This window comes from Heloderma suspectum, chromosome 8 (assembly GCF_057233095.1).
Source record: "Heloderma suspectum isolate Gila_16-S chromosome 8, 16-S_ref, whole genome shotgun sequence".
Classification (NCBI taxonomy): Eukaryota; Metazoa; Chordata; class Lepidosauria; order Squamata; family Helodermatidae; genus Heloderma; species Heloderma suspectum.
The window spans coordinates 37,917,872-37,931,322 of NC_139465.1; the positions used below are offsets into that span (position 1 = coordinate 37,917,872).

Below are 13,451 nucleotides of genomic sequence, written 5' to 3' on the forward strand. Positions count from 1 at the left end.
TGAAGTCAAGTGGGCCTTAGGAAGCATTAGTAACAACAAAGCTAGCGGAGATGACAGTATTCCAGCCGAGCTATTTAAAATCCTAAAAGATGATGCTGTTAAAGTGCTGCATTTAATATGCCAACAAATCTGGAACACTCAACAGTGGCCGCAAGACTGGAAAAGGTCAGTTTACATTCCAATTCCAAAGAAGGGCAATGCCAAAGAGTGTTCAAACTACCGCACAATTGCGCTCATTTCACATGCCAGCAAGGTGATGCTCAAAATCCTACAAGCTAGGCTTCAGCAGTATGCGAACCGAGAACTACCGGAAGTACAAGCTGGGTTTCGAAGAGGCAGAGGAACTAGAGATCAAATCACCAACATTCGCTGCATCATGGAGAAAGCAAGAGAATTCCAGAAAAACGTCTATTTCTGCTTCATTGACTACGCTAAAGCCTTTGATTGTGTGGATCACAACAAACTGTGGCAAATTCTTAAAGAGATGGGAGTACCAGACCACCTTACCTGTCTCCTGAGAAACCTGTACGAGGGTCAAGAAGCAACAGTAAGAACCAGACATGGAACAACCGATTGGTTGAAAATTGGGAAAGGAGTACGACAAGGCTGCATATTGTCACCCTGCTTATTTAACTTATATGCAGAGTACATCATGAGAAATGCCGGGTTGGATGAATCACAGGTCGGAATTAAGATTGCTGGGAGAATTATCAACAACCTCCGATATGCAGACGATACCACCCTAATGGCAGAAAGCGAAGAGGATCTCAAGAGCCTCTTGTTGAGGGTGAAAGAGGAGAGTGCAAAAGCTGGTTTGAAACTCAACATTAAAAAAACGAAGATCATGGCATCTGGCCCCATCACTTCCTGGCATATAGAAGGGGAAGAAATGGAAGCAGTGACAGATTTTACTTTCTTGGGCTCCAAGATCACCGCAGACGGTGACTGTAGCCATGAAATTAAAAGACGCTTGCTCCTTGGGAGGAAAGCTATGGCCAACCTAGACAGCATAGTAAGAAGCAGAGACATCACCTTGCCGACAAAGGTCCGTCTAATCAAAGCTATGGTTTTCCCAGTAGTAATGTATGGCTGTGAGAGCTGGACTATAAGGAAGGCTGAGCGCCGAAGAATTGATGCTTTCGAACTGTGGTGCTGGAGAAGACTCTTACGAGTCCCCTGGGCTGCAAGGAGGTCCAATCAGTCCATCCTAAAGGAAATCAACCCTGAGTGCTCATTGGAAGGACAGATAATGAAGCTGAAGCTCCAATATTTTGGCCACCTAATGCGAAGAGAAAAGTCCCTGGAAAAGACCCTGATGCTGGGAAAGACTGAAGGCAAAAGGAGAAGGGGACGGCAGAGGATGAGATGGCTAGATAGCATCACGGATGCAATGAATATGAACTTGAGCACGCTCCGGGAGAGAGCGCAGGACAGGAAGGCCTGGCGTGCTATGGTCCATGGGGTCACGAAGAGTCGGACACGACTGAACGACTGAACAACAACAACAACAAATCCCATGTTAAGTGAAGCTTCTGGGCCATTTTCAGAAGTCCTCCTAAGTATGTTTTTAAAACTCTGTATCACATTTATATTATATCCCACCTTTCCTCCAGGGAGCTCAAGTCTGGTGCATATGCTCATGTTATCCTCGTAACAATCTTTCTGGGTAGGATCACAGTGAACTTATCCACTTTCTCCACACCATGCATAATTTTGAGACATGATAGAGGTGCATAAAATTATGCATACTGTAAATAAAGTGGATATGGAGCCATTTTTCTCCCTCTCTCATAATACTAGAACCCAATGGTGTCATCCCATAAAGCTGATAGGAGGGAGATTCAGGACACATCAAAGGAAGGTTTTCTTCACATTGTGCAAAGTTAAACTATGGAATTCACTTCCACAAGATGTCGTGATGGCCACCAATTTGGATGGCTTTAAAGCGAGATGATATAAAACAGAAGGGACAAAGTCCCCAATAACAGTTTCAGTACAAACACTCCAGGTGTAAGAGACCTACACAACTAGACCAGACCAGTTAATTACAAAATTTATAGTAATTAGTTGTACAATTCTGCCAATTGATTTTACAAAACAACAATTATAAACAGTCAAAATGTCAAAACAACTATTATCAGTTATGCTTGCCAGTCTACAGAGCCCCAGTATGTTTCCATTTTGACTCTATAAAGTCTTCGCCAGATACTCCTGTAGACATAACATGTTCAATAACAATTTGTAGTAACTGACAATGTTGAAGAATAGTAATTTCACTTCCTCACAAATTCTTTCAGTGATATACTGGTCAATGAAAGCAAAACAGCCTCCTATATTTGTGGGTTAAGAGTGAGGTAATCCCTCTGATTTTTTCCAGCTCACTCTTCCCAGAATGTGTAGATGCTCTTGAGACCAGTCACCAAACAGACAGTAGATGCTGCCCCACAAAAATGGAAGCGTATTGCCAAGGGTCGGTCACTGCAGCCCTAGTGCAGTCTTGGAGCCCACCAGAGGGATTGGACTAAAACTCTGTGTGTGTGCTGTGAAAGAGATTAGAATGGTGAGTCTGTTGTCAAGGAAAGAGAGAGAACCCATGGCAGCCATTTTGTGAATGGGCATGCCCATGTGGCAGCCATTTTGTGACAGTGCCCACGACACGGTCTCAAAATTCCAAATGTGCCCATGAGCCGAAAAAGGTTGGGGACCCCTGTAGGTCACCCTGCGCCAACGACCCTTCGCTAGGAGTGAAACCACTGTCAAGCAGTGTGCTTGACTCCCATGCATGTCACAGGCATTCCAGAAGGATTTGATGATCTATTGCAGGGGTGGACGGATCTCAAGCTTGCAGGATCTACTGTGGTTGGGTTTCTTTTTCAACATGAGCCCCAAGAACAATCAACTGGATTCGGGTACATAATCCCTATTTGGGACCCAGACTGGTATGGCTGCAGAAGAACTATTTCATCCGGGAATCCCTGGAATTGTATTACACTGAAATGAAAGCATACCAAAGAACACATGTAAAAAGGTGCAGAAAAGAGCCGGTACTTTTTGCTCCCAAAAATAATTACAGAGTGCCTCTGATCATATAAACATTCCAGGGGCTGCTTGCTTTTTCTTTCTTCTTCCAGTAATGAGGCATTTTTTCCCTAGGGGTGAGACTTGTACTTGTTGAGAATGTACCCTGAGGTTATACCACCCCCTGCCCGCCTCAGAAACGAACAGCTGATCCTTGTTCCTGCTCTGGCTTCTGCCTGACATCAACATGCTCCCGTTCAAGCAAATAGGAGTTGAAATGGCTGGCTGGGTGGAAATGCTCTGAGCCATCTGACTAATTCCATGAGGAGGAGGAAGAGTGGCGGAGAGGAAATCTAGAAAGATTATAAATGTCCCATCCCTGCTCCAAAACACACAGAGCCACTTTTCAGATGTAGGACTCTCAAAAACATTTAGCAACCCCCTTTTGTTTTAACCAGCCAGGGAAATATCTCTACAGTGCAATTCTCAGTACATTTTCTCAGAAGTAAGGCTTCCTTAAGCACAATGACCGTTACGCCCTCAAAGATGTTCTTAGGACTGCAGCCTAGCTGGGATCGATGGATCCTCACTCAGAGAATGAGTTTGCTACATATATAGGATGCCATTGCCCGTCCAAGGAAACAAGATTAAACAAGCCAACTAGACCACTGGTGGCAAGCCTGTGGTGCTTCAGATGTTGCTGGACTGCAACTCAAGCCACCCCGACCATTGGCAAAGCTGGCTGGGGCTGATGGGAGTTGGAATCCAACATCTGGATGGGCAAAGTTTCCCTCATCCCAATAGGGCTATTTAATTATTTTATTAAATTTCTTGATCACCCATCTGGCTGGTCACCCGGCCACTCCGGGCAATGTACAGCAATACAGTTTTAAAACAATAAAATTCTACATTAAAACGTCACATTTCTCAAAATACCCTAACCCACCCCAAATGCCTGCCTGAACAACCACGTTTTTAATGCACGACGGAAACTCATTAAAGAGGGGGCATGACGGAGTTCCCTAGGGAGGGAGTTCCACAGAGTGGGGGCCACCACAGAGAAGGCCCCCTCCCTCGTCCTCACCAGCCTAGCTGTCCTGGCTGATGGGACAGAGAGAAGGCCATCCGAGGCTGATCTTGTTAAGCGGCCTGTCTGGTGTTGCTGGAGGCGCTCCTTAAGACAGGCTGGGCCAGAACCATATAGGGCTTTAAAGGTCAAAACTAACACCTTGAATTTGGCCCGAAAAACAGCTGGTAACTAGTGCAACTCCTTCAGCACCAGAGTGATATGATCATGCCGGCGGCTGCCTTTAATCAGGCGAGCCGCCATGTTCTGTACAAGCTGCAAAATCAACCTTCCCCTACATGGAGCTTTCCAGATATGCTGAGCTACAACTCCTATTGGCTATGGTGGCTGGGGATCATGGGAGTTGTAGTCCAACACACCTGGAGGGCGCCAGGTTGGGGAAGGCTGGTGGGGACTGGAGGACTGGACTGGAGAGGAGCAGACAGCATCTACAACTTACATAACCCATCAGATCAGGCATGAACTCAGCTGGTGGAATTCAAGATGGTCAGGAAATAAGACACTTGGGTAGGGAAGTCCAAGAGCCTCCTTCTCGATTAGGTATCTCCCCCTTTGATTAGGGATCTCGGCAGGATGAAAGACATCCTCTGTGGTGAAAGAGACTCACCTATCTAGGTCACTTTCCCCAACCTGCTGCCTTCCTGATATGCTGAACAACTCCTAGCATCCCCAGCCTGTTCAGTTGGCCAAGCTGGCTGGGGATGATGGGAGATGCTGTGCAACACATTGGGAAGGCACCAGATTGGGGAAGGCGAAGCACCTCACCATATTCTCAACACATGGAAAAAGAGACTTTGATTGTTTCTTTATTTATTTCATAGATTTATCGCTTATTATATTTTTAAAAAATATCTCTGAGCAGTTAAAGATGTCAGGAGTGGGGGCTTTGGAGAAAGGAGGTGGGGCTTCAGGAGAGAGTGAGCCCACCCCAACATTATCCTGCCCCCAGAGGTTGTCCACGGAGGCAATCCGGCCCTTGGGGCCAGAACAGTTCCCCATCCCTGGACCAGAGTTCATTCCAACTCTGATGGTATGATTTTATCCCTCTGCATCTTTATGTTCTCCTCCCGGTCTTTTCCTTCTCCCTTACTCCCTCACCCCACATCTTGCCATTTGCTTTGTGTCATTGCTCCCTTAAAAAACTGAAAGTTACTATAAAACTTTATAAACTAGAACACACACAGCAGTTGGAGGCAGATGGTCTGATCTCTGGCGTACAACCCACCAGGGCCTTCCCCTGTGTGTGCCCCACACTGAAAGCACTTGCACTTTCAATGGGGCTTGTGCAGGAGCATGTCTTGGTGGGTCAGGTCCCATGTTAGCATGAATTTGGTAGCGGGAATTATGTTTGGATTTTCTGCTTCAGGCACCCAAATACCTTGGTCCTGCCCAGGAAGTGAACCCCGCTGTCAGTTCAACAGGGGCTTACTCTCAAGTAAGCTTACGCCCACATAAGCACACATTTAATTGCAGCCTTAATGACACTCATAGCCCACTCACCCCATTTGACTGCCTCTCCAGTGTTCCCTTCCAACAGGGCCATTTTGCACATGCCCAAGACCTTTGCACATGCTCAAGAGGCCCACTCTGCATCTTCTCACAGCTGCAACTCTGCACACGCTCAGAGACATTGTTCCTCTCTTTACGTAAAAGGCCAAGACAGGGGTGGGAAGCCAGGCAATAACTCCAAAATCCACAGCTGGGCAACTGGGCAACTCTGGATAAAATCCAACTGAAGCCCTTCTCACGGTAGACCCATTAAAATGAACGGGACTTAAAACCGTCATGACTACCTTGGGGTTGGACTCGATGGCCTTATAGGACCCTCCCTACCCTACTATTCTATGATTCTATGAACGTCAGTCCCATGCATTTCAATGCGTCTACCCTAAGGAGGGCTTTAGTTGGATTTTACCCAAAGATTCTGGGCTTCTTTTGACGGTTAACCTCGAAGGGTTGGCTCAAGACCGACCTCCTCATCCCCATCCCCATCCCCATCCCCATCCTCTCTCGCCTCCTGGGTAGGCCCGTCTCCGGAACTCTTCACAGGGTCGGAGGCAAGCCCTGGGCCTGTTGCGGAGCCTGCCACGAAACCCCGCCGGTCCCGTCCAGCGCCTGGCGCCCCTCCGAGCTCACCGCGGAGCGCACAGCGCCGCCTTTGCGCAGCGAGGAGACGAGAGCCAGGCGAGGCGAGGCGAGGCGGGAGCGGGGTGGGAGGGAGAGAGAAGCCGGCGGGGGGCGCGGGCGGGCGGAAAGGCCCCCTCGGGGGCGGCAGCGCGCCGTCGGCCCGACGCCGCCTCCACTCACCGTCGGAGCTGAGCGTATCGTGGGCGTCGCGCTGGCGAGACGCGCGGCGCGCCCCGTCGGAGCCGCCGGGCTCGCTGTAATCCACCCAGCTGAGCCCTTCCAAGTTGTCGTAGTCCGTCCGCTGCTTGTCCTCCACCGGCACCACGGTGAAGTGCGGCATGGCCTCGGCCCGTCGGGGGCCCCCCAGCCCCGCGGCTGCCCGCCGCTCGCCGCCGCCTCGGCTGAGGCTTCCCCGGCGCGGGCGCTGCGCGACGGAGCGAGCGAGCGAGCAGCGCGCCGCGGCCGAGCCAGGCTGGCATTCCAGCGGCCTTGGGTCACTTCCTCCCAGGAAACGCGGCTCCTCGACGCCACCCACTCCCGCTCCGGGCGCCGCAAAGCGAGGAGGAGAGGAAAGGCCGGGCGGGGAGAGGAGGTCAAGCGGCGCTGCCTCCGGCGCGTCCCGAGGGGACGGATTCCCCCCCCCCCCGGAGGGGGGAATCTAGTTTCGGGAAATCTAGTTGCGAGCTCTCAACCCCTCCCGATGTCCCGCCCAGCCTCATTTCGAGACTTCAGCCCCGGAACCTGTTTGCGCTGCTGTGCCAGAGAGCTTAGTTAGCTGACAACCCCCGAACAGAGCGCCCCTGAGCATGGGCAGAAGGGCTTAGCACCTAGATCAGCGCAGTTATTGGGCTCCTTCCAAGCGCCTCGCGTTCATCGTAATTCACGGCGCCTATCTTGACTTGCGCACAGTTGAGTTTGCATAGAAAATGCCACCGGCTATACCTGTGCCTTTGGGTCCCATGGTTTACTCTCCAGGCAGCCCAACCTGGTTCTCTGCAGTTGTGTTGGACAGCAACTCCCATCATTCCCAGCCAGCATGGCCACTATACTTGTGTGTGTCTGTAGTCAGCAAATACTTCTGCCACAATAACCGTGCAACCGCAAATATATAGGGATTTTGGAGAATTCCGCCACAGACTCCAGGGAGGCCGTATTCTTTAGAATCCGCCCCCCCCACGCCACCCCCCAAAATCCCCCCCGGAATGGACCTACCTGGCGGCAGCGGCTCCAGGTCGTCTTCTGGCTGCTGCTGGGCTGCGGCCACAAATGTCGGCCGCTACACCAGCCGCCATTTGCGTCCCTGCCAAGCCGTGACAGGCTACGTAGATACGTAGCCTATTACGGCAAAGAGCAGGGGTGCAAATGGTGTAGCGGCCACCATTTGCATCCCCGCTTTTTGCCGTGATAGGCTACGTAGATACTTAGAGAGTTCTGTATCCAACTGGACTGACTCCTACGCAAGTGTCTTTTAAGATTACAGCCTTATAGTGCAGTCCTATGCATATATACTCAGAAGTAAATCCCCCTGTGTTCAATGGAAATTACTTCTAGGTAAGTGCGCTTAGGATTGCAGCTTCAATCATCTGTTAGGCTTTAAGTTGCCACAAGACTGTAGTTTGCATATTCCGCTAACCTATGGTTAGTACTTCATGCATGAACATCCAGGCTCATGTACTCCTCTGCTGCTCTGATGCAGCCATGAGGAGGAGACTTTGTTTTCATTTTAAACTAGCCACAGTTATGTTTGAAGCTGGACCGATTGTGGCCATTAGTATTAACTATGGTTTAAGGGAAACAAGCCCATTTCAAACCGTGGTTAGCAATCCTGGCTTGTTTCCCAAAATCATAGTTCTCATTAACCACAGTTCTCCATTTGAACAAAATAAGAAACCATGGTTAGTTGAAAACTAACCACAAGGAAAAGAGTGCTTGTGCTTCAGTTTCCAACTAACCACAATTCTATTCAAATTTGGACAAACTATGGCTAGGGTTTAAGGCAGCCTTCCACAACATGGTGCCCTCCAGCTATTTTGGACTTCAACTCCCATCAGCCCCAGCCAATGTGGCTAGTGGTCATGGATGATGGGAGGTGTAGTTCAAAACATCTGGAGGACACCACGGTGGGGAAGGCTGGCTTAAGGAAGCCAGCTAACTTCAAACTGTGTTTAATGATTCTGGCTTGCATCTCAAAACCATAGTTCACACTAACCACCGTTCTTGATCTGGACATCAAACATGTAACCATGGTTAGCTGAAAACAAGTGAAAGCTTCCAATGTATATGTGGGCACCCTGGAGGAGGAGAGAGGAACAGGGAACACACAAACCCAAGGTTTGCCCAAGCTCATTACTGTAGCACTAAACAATGTAACTTGGGTTTTGCTGCAGCAGACTAACATGGCTACCCACTTGGAACACAGTGGGCCTGTTCAGACATCACGCTAAGCCATGATGGTTACCATTTTTGAGCTAACCATGATGGCTTAGCATGATGTCTGAACAGCATTTTTCCCAACCATGGTGGTTTATTAACCACGGGCTAACCATGCGCACTAACCACTTGCTGCAAGATAGTTAGTGGGCTCTACAATGGCTTAGCATGACGTCTGAACAACCTCTGTGATTAATTGACAGCTGCCATAGAGCTCCGTGGCAAGAGTGGCCAAAGGAGGTGTAGCCGCTCATGCCTGAGCGGCAGATCTCTATAGTCAAGATCAGCCTAGCAGCAAATGACCCTGCTGCCACAAGCCTGCCAATACACCACCCCTGGCAACAGCCGACGAGCATAGAGCTGCAACTCATGACCGCTTATGGCATGGCCATGCACCACTATGTGCGATGGTGCTTGTTACAGTGCGACTGCAGTGGCATAATTCATCAGCAGAAGCAACGGAAGCTGAGTCTTGATGGCTGCCCTTGTCCACATGTGCTACAGGGGACACTTGAATGCGCTGTGCATCAGGGTGGCAGATTACGGTGCTGAGCTGCAATTAGAGGCCTCTGGAACAGGAAAGACAGATCTCAGACCATGTGAGTCCATGCTGCGGGATGTGCCGGGGGCCATGTGCCACACACAGGTGGCAGCAGGCTGCTGAACTGCTGAGCACCAAAATGGCCAGCAGTGCCAAGCACCACAATGGCTGGCAGCACCAAGCACCACAATGGCCAACAGCACAAAGGCTGCTGGGATGCATGGCTGCCCAACCAGAGGACCTGCAGGAGTGAGTGTGGTTAGAGAATGGTTAGTCTAACCAAGTTGCAGAGCATGGTAACCTGCACGTATGGCAGTAGCACTCGCAGTAGTTAGTGGTAACCACCATGCATCATGGTTAGCATAACCAGCCTTCTCCCAGTGTGTGTCTGAGTGATCTTTACAATAATCCTGTAAAGTACATCAATATTATTATCCCCCTATCGCAGACTGGGAGACTGAGAAAGAGAGAGACAGAGAGCGAGACAGAGTGGGTGGCTGCCTTTGAAACAAAGGTGCAGAACCTCTTTCAGTCCATGGGCCAAATTCCATTTCAAAGAAGCTCTCGGGGGCCACGTTCCACAGGTGGGTGTGGCCAAAGCCAAAAGGAGCAAGGCCAAAAATTCCAGTATATTTTAGGTTAAAGCTCTTCCTCCCAGTAACTAAGGGCTTGATCAGACAAGGCTTTTAATGTGCTATTGCCTTGCCCCGCTTGCGTGATTTTGCAAGCAGTCCACACGATGTTGTCATAGTCTTGCATCTGCCCTGGGATTTTCCCTTGCTTTGCCCGTATTTTTTCACAACAAGGAAAATCTGTTCATTTTTTCTGACATGCCACAGTACCGCAAGGAACCCCTGGTGGGATCCCTGTTTTGGGACGTTGTGGCATTTCTGCAGGGGTGTGGCTGTGATGTTTACTGTGATGTTTCTGAATGGGGGTGTCTACGTAGCACAATTTCACTCCCCTTTGCGTCATTTCATTTTCGGTCGGGGCAATACAAACACAGCTGTTTCCTCCTTATTTTTAATTTTGATGGCGCACTTCCAGAGTTACCTCCTTCCAAAAATGTGCATTTGCAGACTTCCACCATAAGAGTCTTGCACAATTCCTCCTCCTCATTTTTTTTAAAAAAGGTGTTTGCTGCCCCCCCCCCCCAGCTTGTGGCTTAGACCTAGAGAGAGGAGCAGGAGATACCCTGTCGTTTGGAGACTGGGGTGGGGAGTGAGGATTCCTGGAGATGACACATTTAGGGCTGGGCAGTAACGACAGCCAAAATTAGGCATCCCCATGTTATTGTATGAAACGGTGTGGACACATTTTTGGCAGGGGGAGGGGTACTCTGTGTAACTTTCAGGTTGCCCCATCTCAAGAAAAAAGAGAGGATATTGCAGAGTTACGAAAGGAGGAAGAAAGAGCAATCAAAAGAATTGAGCTTGGAGCAAGTTCCCTATGAGAAAAAGCCAACACGTTTGGCGCTTTTTCATTTTGAAAGAAGATGATAAAAGGAAGACACGATTGGGGTTTATAAAATTATGAATGGCATGGAGAAAGAGACATTTTTTTCTTTCTCTCCGATAATCCTGGAACTAAGGGGTGGGTGGGAGGGGGCGGTCACACACGAAATTAATGGGTGACAGATTCAGGACAGACAGAAGGAGGTGCTTCACAGAGCACATAATGAAGGCTGCAATCTTATGTACATTTATGTGGGAGTAAGCCCCATTGAAACCACTGGGGCTTACTTGTGAGTAGATATGCATTGGATTGCACTGCAGTTCCTGGAATTCGCTGCTGTAACGTGTGGCGATTGCCTCCAGTTTAAATGGCTTTAAAAGGGGGTTAGGGTGACAAATTCACGGAGGAGAAGCCATGGCTCTTAGCAATGGCCGTTGCATCAAACCTCCATGTTCAGAGGCATGCCACCTGTGAAGAGCAGCACCTGAAGAACAGGGATGCTGCCATCATGTCCTTACTGGTCTGGATAGGAGGCTGTTTCTTCTGATCCAGCAAGGCTCTTCTTCTTATCATAGAACAGGGTCTCTTGCTGTCAGTTCCTAAGTCTTAAGAAAGGTATTTCAACCTTCTAGAATTGGGGGTGGTGGGGGGGAGAAATTTGCAAACAACTGGATACTACCAAACAATCAGTGGAGTTCTGGGGAACCCCAGAGGGGCAAATTTGGCCACAGGGACCTGAAGTTATGTACCCCTGCCATAGAACAAATAATTCCTGCTCTGCAAGACATGGCGTTTTGGACTGGAAGCATCTGCCCGCTGATGCTAGGCATGACTTACTCAGAGATTCCACTAGTGTCATTGGGACTTCTCCCACTTCAAGCAAGTGCCCATAGCACTGTTGGCAGACACACACACGCATGCCACCACATGAAGTAGTTCCAGTTTAAATGAGCTGATAGGGCATCCCGCAGAGGGAGTGGGGTGGAAAAGAGAGCCAGGGGCTCCAGAAATTCCTTTCAAGAATTAGGCGGGGAGAGGGCAGGATGCAAGAGGTGCTAGGAGGCCAGCAAGGTAGGCATTCAGGCTTGCAGGCAGGGTGGGGAGAATTTTACTCGGCCCTGGGGCAAAACCAGAAAAGACTGTGATGTCACACCTGATGAATAATACATTCCATTCCTCCACCCCCTTAAGGATGTTGTTGTTGTTGTTGTTCAGTCGTTCAGTCGTGTCCGACTCTTCGTGACCCCATGGACCATAGCACGCCAGGCCTTCCTGTCCTGCGCTCTCTCCCGGAGCGTGCTCAAGTTCATATTCATTGCATCCGTGATGCTATCTAGCCATCTCATCCTCTGCCGTCCCCTTCTCCTTTTGCCTTCAGTCTTTCCCAGCATCAGGGTCTTTTCCAGGGACTTTTCTCTTCGCATTAGGTGGCCAAAATATTGGAGCTTCAGCTTCATTATCTGTCCTTCCAATGAGCACTCAGGGTTGATTTCCTTTAGGATGGACTGATTTGACCTCCTTGCAGTCCAGGGCACTCGTAAGAGTCTTCTCCAGCACCACAGTTCGAAAGCATCAATTCTTCGGCGCTCAGCCTTCCTTATAGTCCAGCTCTCACAGCCATACATTACTACTGGGAAAACCATAGCTTTGATTAGACGGACCTTTGTCGGCAAGGTGATGTCTCTGCTTCTTACTATGCTGTCTAGGTTGGCCATAGCTTTCCTCCCAAGGAGCAAGCGTCTTTTAATTTCATGGCTACAGTCACCGTCTGCGGTGATCTTGGAACCCAAGAAAGTAAAATCTGTCACTGCTTCCATTTCTTCCCCTTCTATATGCCAGGAAGTGATGGGGCCAGATGCCATGATCTTCGTTTTTTTAATGTTGAGTTTCAAACCAGCTTTTGCACTCTCCTCTTTCACCCTCAACAAGAGGCTCTTTAGATCCTCTTCGCTTTCTGCCATTAGGGTGGTATCGTCTGCATATCGGAGGTTGTTGATAATTCTCCCAGCAATCTTAATTCCGACCTCTGATTCATCCAACCCGGCATTTCTCATGATGTACTCTGCATATAAGTTAAATAAGCAGGGTGACAATATGCAGCCTTGTCGTACTCCTTTCCCAATTTTGAACCAATCGGTTGTTCCATGTCTGGTTCTTACTGTTGCTTCTTGACCCTTGTACAGGTTTCTCAGGAGACAGGTAAGGTGGTCTGGTACTCCCATCACTTTAAGAATTTGCCACAGTTTGTTGTGATCCACACAATCAAAGGCTTTAGCGTAGTCAATGAAGCAGAAATAGACGTTTTTCTGGAATTCTCTTGCTTTCTCCATGATCCAGCGAATGTTGGCGATTTGATCTCTAGTTCCTCTGCCTCTTCGAAACCCAGCTTGTACTTCCGGTAGTTCTCGGTTTGCATACTGCTGAAGCCTACCTTGTAGGATTTTGAGCATCACCTTGCTGGCATGTGAAATGAGCGCAATTGTGCGGTAGTTTGAACACTCTTTGGCGTTGCCCTTCTTTGGAATTGGAATGTAAACTGACCTTTTCCAGTCTTGTGGCCACTGTTGAGTGTTCCAGATTTGTTGGCATATTGAATGCAGCACTTTAACAGCATCATCTTTTAGGATTTTAAATAGCTCGGCTGGAATACTGTCATCTCCGCTAGCTTTGTTGTTACTAATGCTTCCTAAGGCCCACTTGACTTCACTCTCGAGGATGTCCGGCTCAAGTTCAGTGACCGCACTATCATGGCTATCAGGGACATTCAGATCTTTCCTGTATAGTTCTTCTGTG

The 13,451-nt window shown here is 49.0% G+C and overlaps 1 protein-coding gene across 2 annotated transcripts in view; it reads right to left on the reverse strand.

Moving 5' to 3' along the window:
- Nucleotides 1-12,108, reverse strand: part of SLC12A4 (solute carrier family 12 member 4) — a 106,266-nt gene extending 94,158 nt beyond the window's left edge. For both annotated transcript variants that reach the window (XM_084811981.1, XM_084811984.1), the window contains exon 1: nt 6,413-12,108. In XM_084811981.1, the coding sequence (XP_084668107.1) occupies nt 6,413-6,572 (160 nt within the window). In that variant the 5' untranslated portion in view covers nt 6,573-12,108. The remainder of the gene's footprint in view (nt 1-6,412) is intronic.
- Between the last annotated feature and the right edge of the window lie 1,343 nt (nt 12,109-13,451).